Genomic DNA, 12500 nt, shown 5'->3' with positions numbered 1-12500 from the left:
TTTGGCCAGAACAGGAAATTATTGTTTTATTGTTTTGTCGTAGACAGGAAGCTTTTATATGTATGTATGTATGTATGTATGTATGTATGTATGTATGTATGTATAGGTCAAACAATTGACCCCCTCCTCCCCTCAGGATGCAACTCCATCCACAACAGTTGCCTATATCCGGGAGTACATATTCACTGCTAGGTGAACAGGTGCAGCAGGTGACAGGAAACGTGTTCTAGAAAATACATATATATTTTCATATAACCCAACTCACATATGTGAATGAATGGAAGTGGAGACGTTTCGGTCTGTGCTGAAGTTTAGGCCCAGTAGTGATAGGATTATGGCCAGAAACAGACTGAAATGTTGTCACTGTGTGTGTGTGGGTGTGTGTGGGTGTGTGTGTGTGTGTGTGTGTGTGTGTGTGTGTGTGTGTGTGTGTGTGTGTGTGTGTACTCACCTATTTGTGCTGGCGGGGGTTGAGCTTTGACTCTTTGGTCCCGCCTCTCAACCGTCAATCAACTGATGTACAGATTCCTGAGCCTACTGGGCTCTATCATATCTACATCTGAAACTGTGTATGGAGTCAGCCTCCACCACATCACTTCCTAAAAGTGTGTGGTGGAGGTTTGTGTGTTTATGTGTGTGTGTGTATGTGTGTGCGTGCGTGATTGCGTGTGTGTCTTTGTTTCATCCACGTTGTTGTGACTCACTCTCTGCATATACATTCAAACACATACATATGGAACAATTTTTATTTAACTTAACCTAGAAATAGCAAATACAAAAAAATGTCCTCAAATGCTTGCTTTTCGTGGTAGGCGACATTAAGTTAAATTTTTACCAGCTTTCTAAAAAAGCTTTTCCTTTTAACTTTGCCCCCAAAAAATCATTCAAGCGAGGCTTAATGACCCGCGAAACTTCGTTTAAAACCCCACACGGTAATTTTCATGCCTTAAAACTGCAGGAGAAGGCTTTTAAAAAGACCAATTACCTCCGTTCTTTCACTGGCAAACTTGCCCACATTGGCTTAAGGATGCCTTAAAAACTCCTGTGTGTGTGTGTGTGTGTGTGTGTGTGTGTGTGTGTGTGTGTGTGTGTGTGTGTGTGTGTGTGTGTGTGTGTGTGTGTGTCTGTGTCTGTGTCTGTGTGTGTGTGTGTGTGTGTGTGTGTGTGTGTGTGTGTGTGTGTGTGTGTGTGTGTGTGTGTGTGTCTGTGTCTGTGTCTGTGTGTGTGTGTGTGTGTGTGTGTGTGTGTGTGTGTGTGTGTGTGTGTGTGTGTGTGTGTGTGTGTGTGTGTCTGTGTGTGTGTGTGTGTGTGTGTGTGTGTGTGTGTGTATAGTCATTTAGTTGTGCTTGTGGGGGTTGAGCTCTGCTCTTTCGGCCCGCCTCTCAACTGCATGTGTGTGTTTTGAAAACACACACATACAACCTAGGTGTATGTGTGTGTTTTCACACACACATACACCCAGGAAGCAGCCCGTAACAGCTGTCTAACTCCCAGGTAACTATTTCCTGCTAGGTAACAAGGGCATCAAGGTGAAAGAAACTGCTTATTTTGTTTCTCGCCGGCGCCGGGAATCGAACCCCGGTCCCACAGAATTACGTGTTCAGCGTGCTGGCCACTCAGCCACCACACACACACACACACACACACAGTGTGTATGTGTGTGTTTAGGTTTAAAAAATAATGTGGCTATATGATTGTGTGGCTTAACAACTGACAGGAAACAAGAAACAGGTCGAAGAAAAGAGATAATCAGCGAAGCAGCAGAGAAGGAGAATGACAAACAGGAAGACCGGAATTGGCTGAGGAAATGACAGGAGGTGAGGGAGGAAGTGAGAGCTGAACCACACCATCCACCCACCTACCCACACCCTAGCCTCTCACCCACCTACCCACCCTAGCCTCTCACCCACCTACCCACCCAAGACTCTCACCCACCTACCCACCCTAGCTTCTCACCCACCTACCCACCCTAGCCTCTCACCCACCTACCCACCCCCTAGCCTCTCACCCACCTACCCACCCTAGCCTCTCACCCACCTACCCACCCCCTAGCCTCTCACCCACCTACCCACCCTAGCCTCTCACCCACCTACCTACCCAAGGTCTCACCCACCTACCCACCCTAGCCTCTTACCCACCTACCTACCCAAGGTCTCACCCACCTACCCACCCTAGCCTCTCACCCACCTACCCACCCCCTAGCCTCTCACCCACCTACCCACCCTAGCCTCTCACCCACCTACCCACCCCCTAGCCTCTCACCCACCTACCCACCCTAGCCTCTCACCCACCTACCTACCCAAGGTCTCACCCACCTACCCACCCTAGCCTCTTACCCACCTACCTACCCAAGGTCTCACCCACCTACCCACCCTAGCCTCTCACCCACCTACCTACCCAAGGTCTCACCCACCTACCCACCCTAGCCTCTTACCCACCTACCTACCCAAGGTCTCACCCACCTACTCACCCTAGCCTCTCACCCACCTACCCACTCTAGCCTCTCACCCACCTACCTACCCAAGGTCTCACCCACCTACCCACCCTAGCCTCTTACCCACCTACCTACCCAAGGTCTCACCCACCTACTCACCCTAGCCTCTCACCCACCTATCCGTGAACACTTATTGGCACCTGAGTCATCCAACTCCCTCCAAGAGAACTTTTTGTGTGAATGTCTGGTGTGAACGAATGGTCGAGTGTGTATGGAAATGAGAGAGAGAGAGAGAGAGAGAGAGAGAGAGAGAGAGAGAGAGAGAGAGAGAGAGAGAGAGAGAGAGAGAGAGAGAGAGAGAGAGAGAGAGAGAGAGAGAGAGAGGTAGATAGAGAGAGAGATTATATATATATATATATTATTAAAAAAGTTGGATGAAAAGTTGAAGAGAACTTTGACAAAATAATAATCCCCGCACCGTTGAAAGGTCATTTACACAAAGCTCTAACTATATATAGAAGGTAATTGAAAAAATATCCTGACGCCCTTAGAATTTCCAGCATTCTAAGAATACTTCCTTAATTAATGACCTGTAAATAAAGGTTGTTTACAGATTGTGGGTGAAAGGCTTTAATTATCGAGAGGTTTCTTCAGATTCCTATAAAAGTTTTACCAGAACTACGAGAACAGAACCAAGGGATTCCTTGCAAGATGCCGCGGAGTTTATTCTAAATTTATAACCAATTCAGGGAAAGAATCATTAGTGAAAGGTCTGTTTGAATGATGACATTCTCTCTTTACAACAACAAAAGATTTAATTTATTTGATTGACCTACAGAGGAAGAGCTGAGGTTATAGAATGTTTTATTGGTGTATTGTTAGTGTTCTGTTTGTTTTACCTCGCTGTTCTCTGTCTGTCTGTCTGTCTGTCTGTCTGTCTGTCTGTCTGTCTGTCTCTCTCTCTCTCTCTCTCTCTCTCTCTCTCTCTCTCTCTCTCTCTCTCTCTCTCTCTCTCTCTCTCTCTCTCTCTCTCTCTCTCTCTCTCCCTCTCTCTCCCTCTCTCTCTCTCTCTCTCTCTCTCTCTCTCTCTCTCTCTCTCTCTCCAGTCAATACGTAGGTTTCTTCTAACAAAACCAGAACAGAGGGATATTCTTTCTCAGATATTATTTGTTCAGCTTTGCGTTCCTATTTTATTAAGTCAAATTCCCCTCAAAAAGTTCTCCTGCGATGGTCATGACTACTCGTCTAGAATCTTAGCTTTTCAAATAGCTAAGAATATTCGAGTGAAAAAGTTCGTGACATATCCAATTTATCAATGGGTAGGAGGCCATTGATAGCTTTGGCCATTGGAGCTTTGGTCCACCCACATACCTTTATATAAATATATATATATATTGTATATTTACATGCACAAAATCGTATGTTTTCCTCTACATAGCCACTTGAACATATGTACTACTTGAACTGTATGTATGTGTATTCACGCTTCTTAGGAGAGTCCAGGAGAGTCTCATCTGCGCGAGATTCTAATGTTATCAGAAAGTTCTTTGTTCTCGTATTATTTCTGGTTGGACGGTGCCTGTTGAAATCAACTGTCTGAGTGCATATGTTATATGAGATGTGTAAGTAAATTTCTCATACGTTGCAGGCGAGGAGTCACAATAACGTGGCTGAAGTATGTTAACTAGACCACACACTAGAAGTTGAAGGGACGACGACGTTTCTGGACCGTCCTGGATTCTCAATCGACTTGAGAATGGTCCAGGACGGACCGAAACGTCGTCGTCCCTTCAACTTCTAGTGTGTGGTCTGGTCAACGTTCTCATACGTTTATATATGTCACTGTAACTCGAACCCCGCTACATGTTTTGATGAAACGTAACTCCGGTGGGGTTAGGAGCAGTAAATATACCCATTTCCGCCGGCAGGCAAAATATTATTGGAACCCGGTAATCCTTGGTGGAAGAATTATGGTGGTGTGCCTCAGTAGGCGAGAGGCAGAGGCCTTTGGTGGGAGCTCCTGTTGTCTCACCTACTTTTACCGTTACATCAGCGGAGATTGATGAAAGGTTGTCGCTTAAAGACAGTAGGGAGAACTTAAAAAAAAAAACTGGCCTCTTCGTATAGTAATCTGTAAAGGCACTCGTCCTTCCCTACTTTTCACACTGTAAAATACAGCAAACGTTAAAAAAAAAAAAAACTGGGATATAAACGTTGATGTGATAGCAATGTTGGAGACTAAACTAATTGGAGTGATTTGTGCTATGGAGATTTCCCAAATATACACTATAATGTTTCTATCAGCTGTGCTCCTGATATTTATAACAGTAATAATGTCAATAAAAATAATAATAATAACTAATAATAAAACATATATAAATAAAAATACTGAATTAAATCAATCATAATATCGTACCAAGTCACTCAAGCTTCACCTTGAAGCTAAGGGCGACAACCCCCCCCCCCCATTAACTCACATATTAGAGCTATCATAGAGCAATCAACACAACTTTAGAGGTCGAGTAGTGTCTAAGGTTTATATTAAATCCATCACAGCCGCCTTGATCCACTCGACTCCATGCTGAACATCCACACTCCCTGACGCTCGTGTGCCTCGTCTCTGTACGTCTTCTAATAATGTAAATTATTAATTCTGCGATCACCAATAATTCTGTCATCACCATTAATTCTGTCATCACCATTAATTCTGTCATCACCATTAATTCTGCCATCACCATTAATTCTGTCATCACCATTAATTCTGCCATCACCATTAATTCTGTCATCACCATTAATTCTGTCATCACCATTAATTCTGTCATCACCATTAATTCTGCCATCACCATTAATTCTGTCATCACCATTAATTCTGTCATCACCATTAATTCTGTCATCACCATTAATTCTGCCATCACCATTAATTCTGCGATCACCATTAATTCTGCAATCACCAATAATTCTGCCATCACCATTAATTCTGCCATCACCATTAATTCTGCGATCACCATTAATTCTGCCATCACCATTAATTCTGCCATCACCATTAATTCTGTCATCACCATTAATTCTGTCATCACCATTAATTCTGTCATCACCATTAATTCTGCCACCACCATTAATTCTGCCATCACCATTAATTCTGCGATCACCATTAATTCTGCAATCACCAATAATTCTGCCATCACCATTAATTCTGCCATCACCATTAATTCTGCGATCACCATTAATTCTGCAATCACCAATAATTCTGCCATCACCATTAATTCTGCCATCACCATTAATTCTGCGATCACCATTAATTCTGCCATCACCATTAATTCTGCCATCACCATTAATTCTGCGATCACCATTAATTCTGCAATCACCATTAATTCTGCAATCACCATTAATTCTGTCATCACCATTAATTCTGCGATCACCATTAATTCTGCCATCACCATTAATTCTGCCATCACCATTAATTCTGCAATCACCATTAATTCTGCAATCACCATTAATTCTGTCATCACCATTAATTCTGCCATCACCATTAATTCTGCGATCACCATTAATTCTGCAATCACCATTAATTCTGCAATCACCATTAATTCTGCAATCACCATTAATTCTGTCATCACCATTAATTCTGCGATCACCATTAATTCTGCCATCACCATTAATTCTGCCATCACCATTAATTCTGCAATCACCATTAATTCTGCAATCACCATTAATTCTGCAATCACCATTAATTCTGTCATCACCATTAAACTCATTACGTGCAACACATGAAGAAAAGCTGACTACCAGGAGATGAGCAGATGAAAAAATAAATTAATTTTTTTTTTAATTAATACACAGACCCGCTTCTATATATCTTTTTCGCGAACTATGAAAAATAGAATCCAATTTGTCCCCGTCTATAAATACCCGATAGTCGTTTAATGTATAGAAGGCTACTGAAAGGTAACCAAAACTCTCCCTTTTTTTAAGTTAATGAAAAGGAAAAAAATACAGCTGTTGTAGCTTGAAAAAAATGGAAATAAATTTGAAGTTTTTTTTTGTTTATTTTAATAATAATGGGTATTTAGTGTGTTTAATTGTGATTTGTCAAGTGGGAGGACAGGGGAAATGTGTGTGTGTGAGAGAGAGAGAGAGAGAGAGAGAGAGAGAGAGAGAGAGAGAGAGAGAGAGAGAGAGAGAGAGAGAGAGAGAGAGAGAGAGAGAGAGAGAGACGGTGACGCGAACCGTAAAATTTAATTAATTTCTGAGTATATTGCGGTCTCTCTCTTTAATTTGACATTTCTCTTTCAGTCTTTCTATTTCTTACTGTCTGCTTTATGTCTGTCTGTCTGTGTGAGTTCGTGTGCATGTGTGAGTGTGTGTGTGTGTGTGTGTGTGTGTGTGTGTGTGTGTGTGTGTGTGTGTGTGTGTGTATGTGCGTGCGTGTGCATGCGTGTGAACACTACCATTCAATTACACTAATGATGTACAGAAATTTAATCCATTGTACATTGTGCTTCATGGATCACATGTTCTACAAGCCAACGACCCTTAACAAGCCACTAAGAACACCACTGAGAAAGGGAACGAGGATGCTACTTTGGTGCTAAAATTAATTAACACATTTATTAAAACAATTAAAAAAAAATGATGCTAATTATTATCTCATGCACAATTAAATTATAATATATAGACAATTAAGTACATTAAATTCCCATAAAATTAGAAGCACGAGGGAAAAATACCATAAATAAGTAAGCAAATTGAGCGTTAACAACAGAACATTATAGTCATGATAATACTAATATTCTTAAGAATATTAATAATGACCAAATCCACTGAGGAGGCCGTGATGAGGGTTCGAACCTAGGCACGGGAGGGTCCCAGCTGCGCCTTAGTTGACAGCGCCACGACATAGTCAAAAGAATTGCCACCTGAAGTGCTACTGCCCTCACTAGGATCCTATTTTGTGGATTTGTTCATTTGATTGTTATCGAGATGTATGTGTGTAATAGATAACTTTATCAGCTAATTGACATCAAAGCGATAGCAAATCTAAGGCTTTTACGTGCCGAGGTTGACCATGCGAGCGTTAGGCGAAGGCTGGGAAAATTTAAGACTTTTCAAGGTGAAGGCTGGGGACATTTAAGACTTTTCAAGGTGAAGGCTGGGAAAATTTAAGACTTTTCAAGGTGAAGACTGAGAACATTTAAGACTTTTCAAGGTGAAGACTGAGAACATTTAAGACTTTTCAAGGCGAAGACTGGGAACATTTAAGACTTTTCAAGGCGAAGACTGAGAACATTTAAGACTTTTCAAGGTGAAGACTGGGAACATTTAAGACTTTTCAAGATGAAGACTGGGAACATTTAAGACTTTTCGAGGTGAAGACTTCGAACATTTAAGACTTTTCTCAGGAAACAATGTGTATGAGGATATAAGAGGAATATACTAACAAAAGCCTTAACCCCTGATTACCATGAGGGATCATTACCTGACGCTCCTCATAATTATGAGGGATCATTACCTGGTCGTCAGAGGCATCAGGGGGAAAACAAAAGTCTTGTATACCTCAGCAAAGTATTCCGCCTTCAGTTTACAGAGAGGAAGAACAGACTTTCTTAGATATGAGGTTTACACGCTTTTAGTCACGTAAACACTAATAAAATAGAAAGCACGACACACACACACAATAGGCTCAGGAACCTGTACACCTGTTGATTGACGGTTGAGAGGCGGGACCAAAGAGCCAGAGCTCAACCCCCGCAAGCACAATTAGGTGAGTATACACACACACACACACACACACACACACACACACACACACACACACACACACACACACACACACAAACACACACACACACACACAAACACACACACCTCAGTTGAGAGACGGGACCAAAGAGCCAGAGCTCAACCCCGGCCAGCACAAAATAGGTGAATACACACTTGAAGAACAACAAATGTCAATCAGAATATCTGGCGAAGGAAACAAATGAGTGGTTGAGGACGGCATGCAGGAGGGACCTAACCTAACAACGGCCAGCCTCGTGTATCTACTCTAGTAGCACGTGTATCTACTCGTGTATCTACTCTACAGCCTGTACAGCCTCGTGTATCTACTCTAGTCACACATACAAACATCTGAAATTATAAATAACTCGTGATAGGGACCAACACAGTACTGAGATGAGGGCTGAGGGAGGGATGGGAGGATGAGGGATGGGATGGGATGGGGGGATGGGAGGGAGATGGTAACGTGTACTTACATATACGAAGACAAGTCTCTCTGTCCCCTGAACAAATGAACGAGTGAAATATTAACCATCTGTAGTATTGATTGTATTGAAGAGAGAGAGAGAGAGAGAGAGAGAGAGAGAGAGAGAGAGAGAGAGAGAGAGAGAGAGAGAGAGAGAGAGAGAGAGAGAGAGAGAGAGAGAGAGAGAGAGAGAGAGAGACAGAGATATTACAGTGTATGGAAGTGCAAGGTAATGTATCATGTGTGTGTGTGTGTGTGTGTGTGTGTGTGTGTGTGTGTGTGTGTGTGTGTGTTTCAATGTATTTATATAATTAATGGCTACAATACAATATTCAAGACACTAATATATGACCTATACACAACAGACCTTAGTCTGGAATTGATATTTCACAGAACTAAAGTTATAAACATCATATAAACAATCCCTTTACATCACAACTATATTTAATTATAGAGACACAAATGCCAAACAATCTCCTTATAACTTATACAATACATTTAAGCTGCTAACTGCACAACTGCCTAAGGCAGACAAACTTTACAGGCAACTTTGATGTACCTGATGTTTATATGTCTCCTTAATAACTTTAGTGAAAGGCCAACTATATTTGTGCAAACTGAGCCACACTTATAAAGCAATTACTATATTTTGAGAGATAAGAACTTAAAAAAAAAAGACCATTAACTTCAGATAAGAGGAAAAAAACATTCTAGGGAAAGTCCCTAGACTTTAAGTCTAGGGACAGGAGCCTGTGTTGAGGGTTCGAACCTGTTGCGCTGGGTGTTCCCAGACGCGCTCTAGTCCACTATACCACGACATGGTTAAAAGAATTGCAACAACCTGAAGTACTACTGCACCCGACAAGGGGACCCTGAGGCTTCCTACTGACGCCTAACCGGGGTTTCCACACAATCTCCCCTCCCCCCCCCCCATGCCACTCCCAGACTACAGCGTGTCTGGGTAACACCCAGCACAGATTCGAACCCTCATCACGGCCCTTGTGGATTTGTTCATTTGATATATCAAGTTATTGTGATTATTGCTAATTATCTTGGAGATGACAAGAAGTGGATGCTGCTCCCACAACACAAGAGGTCAACTCTACAGGAAAAGCAGAATATATCGTCCTGTTATAACTCTAGACAAAGAAACTCTGATATACAAAATATACCCATCAATTGCCATAATAGGAAATGCTTGAAAATTAAGTCATTCAATAGACACGTGAAAAAAAAGGAGAATGAATGCCCTAGGAAATTATGGTGAGAGCAGAGCAATACATAGATGTGGACCAGACCACACACTAGAAGTTGAAGGGACGACGACGTTTCGGTCCGTCCTGGACCATTCTCAAGTCGATACATACTTCAGCCACGTTATTGTGACTCATCGCCTGCAATACATAGATGTTATATGTATTGTAATATTCATCACACACAGGTCCAGCGGTACTACCACCACTAAGACTACCACTACCAGCACCATCACCACCACTACCACCACCTACCACCATCACAATAATAATCTTGCTGAAAAAAAACCGGGAACTTGACAATGTCAGAAAAGTTGACAGCTTTTCCATCCAGTTTAGGATTAGAAAGATGGTTATCTTGTCTTCTTCCCTGTCAATCTTGCCTTCTTCCCTGTCAATCTTGCCTTCTTCCCTGTCTCTCTCTCTCTTTGGCTTCCTCCCTGAGTCTGTTACCTTCCTACTCTCGCCTCTTGGATTCCTCTCAATGTTCTTCAAACTTAACGAGACTGCTTCTACTTTTGTTTGATTTCACTTCGAGCTCCGTGGGTTGAGCTCCGTGGGTTGAGCCCCGTGGGTTGAGCTCCGTGGGTTGAGCTCCGTGGGTTGAGCTCCGTGGGTTGAGCTCCGTGGGTTGTGCCCCGTGGGTTGAGCCCCGTGGGTTGAGCCCCGTGGGTTGTGCCCCGTGGGTTGAGCCCCGTGGGTTGTGCCCCGTGGATTGAGCCCCGTGGGTTGAGCCCCGTGGGTTGTGCCCCGTGGGTTGAGCCCCGTGGGTTGTGCCCCGTGGGTTGAGCCCCGTGGGTTGAGCCCCGTGGGTTGTGCCCCGTGGGTTGAGCCCCGTGGGTTGTGCCCCGTGGGTTGAGCCCCGTGGGTTGAGCCCCGTGGGTTGTGCCCCGTGGGTTGAGCCCCGTGGGTTGTGCCCCGTGGGTTGAGCTCCGTGGGTTGAGCCCCGTGGGTTGTGCCCCGTGAGTTGAGCCCCGAAGACTAGATATTAAAAGTTCAGTTTAGTGGAGGATAACCTTGGAGCCATGCTGACGGAGGGTATTAATAGCTTCCTTGTCCAGTGAGTGGATGAGCTCCTTAGCCTCTCTTCTTCTGGGTCACTTTAAGGCCACTTTATCTCCTCTTTAGGGCCACTTTATCTCCTCTTTAGGGCCACTTTATCTCCTCTTTAGGGCCACTTTATCTCCTCTTTAGGGCCACTTTATCTCCTCTTTAGAGCCACTTTATCTCCTCTTTAGGGCCACTTTTATCTCCTCTTCAAGGCCATGTTTTCTCTTTCTTAGGGCCACTTTGAATTCCTTTCAGGTAACTTGATTTATAGCCTCCGAACTCTTCTGTCATACTCTAGATTTCCCCTATTTATCCTCTCTTTCTCCCATCTTTATTCGCCACCTTCATTTCCGTTGCTTTATCTTTATTTTTTGTCGTTTCCTCCTAATTCTTTCCTAAGTTCCCCTCTTCCTCCTCCTCCTCCTTGCTTGCTCATAGTGCGGGCGTCCTCTTGCGTGGTGCTGTGTTTACCGAGACCAAATACTGGGAGCCTTGTTCTTGCTGTCTGGCTCGAGTAGTCTGTGGGTGACATGGTTCCTGGTCGACACGGTGTCTGGTCGACACGGTGTCTGGTCGACACGGTGTCCTGGTCGACACGGTATCTGGTCGACACGGTGTCTGGTCGACACGGTGTCTGGTCGACACGGTGTCTGGTCGACACGGTATCTGGTCGACACGGTATCTGGTCGACACGGTATCTGGTCGACACGGTCCCTGGTCGACACGGTATCTGGTCGACACGGTGTCTGGTAGACACGGTGTCTGGTCGACACGGTATCTGGTCGACACGGTGTCTGGTCGACACGGTGTCTGGTCGACACGGTATCTGGTCGACACGGTGTCTGGTCGACACGGTCCCTGGTCGACACGGTCCCTGGTCGACACGGTATCTGGTCGACACGGTGTCTGGTCGACACGGTGTCTGGTCGACACGGTGTCTGGTCGACACGGTCCCTGGTCGACACGGTGTCTGGTCGACACAGTCCCTAGTCGACACGGTCCCTAAAGTCCTCGAACTCGGCCCCCTGGACGTAACACCCACATACACCACTAACATATCCCTCCCCTTCCTCTCTCACCAAGCCTACCTAAGGATGACCTCTGACCTTCAACACCGCAGAGCCCCTGGAGGCAACCACCAGCCCTCGAGGGCAGCCCTGACCCCAACTCTCCTCCAACTGGTGCTGTGAAGGGAAAGACCTGACCTGCAGCTCCCTCCAAACTTTCCTGAACCCCGGCTCTTTGATGAAAATTTGTTTGGAGTCTGATATTGGCAACACAATACTAGCTGACTTTTCGCTTAATTAAGAACTGTATATGTTAGCCAGATTGGAGGAAGCCAATGATTGGAGGAAGCCAATGATTGGAGGATGCCATTGATTGGAGGAAGCCAAAGACTGGAGGAAGCGTCGAATAGTAAGGGGCTTTTACCTACCCAAGAGACAGATTCACAGTAGCCCGATAAACGTCTATATTACGGTGGTTTGATATCTCTAGAGCACCGGAATTTATACGCTGT

At 44.3% G+C, this 12500-nt stretch overlaps 1 protein-coding gene across 1 annotated transcript in view; it reads right to left on the bottom strand.

Annotated features, from left to right (window-relative positions):
* The window catches only part of LOC123768451 (uncharacterized), a gene marked incomplete in the record, with an annotated part of 327082 nt that overhangs the window by 47230 nt on the left and 267352 nt on the right, over window positions 1–12500 (bottom strand). The window contains 1 exon segment of the mRNA XM_069336300.1: window positions 8689–8715. Within this exon segment, the coding sequence (XP_069192401.1) occupies window positions 8689–8715 (27 nt within the window).

The sequence above is a fragment of the Procambarus clarkii genome, chromosome 35, assembly GCF_040958095.1.
Source record: "Procambarus clarkii isolate CNS0578487 chromosome 35, FALCON_Pclarkii_2.0, whole genome shotgun sequence".
NCBI classification, from domain to species: domain Eukaryota; kingdom Metazoa; phylum Arthropoda; class Malacostraca; order Decapoda; family Cambaridae; genus Procambarus; species Procambarus clarkii.
This window is presented reverse-complemented; position numbering and strand designations above follow the sequence as displayed.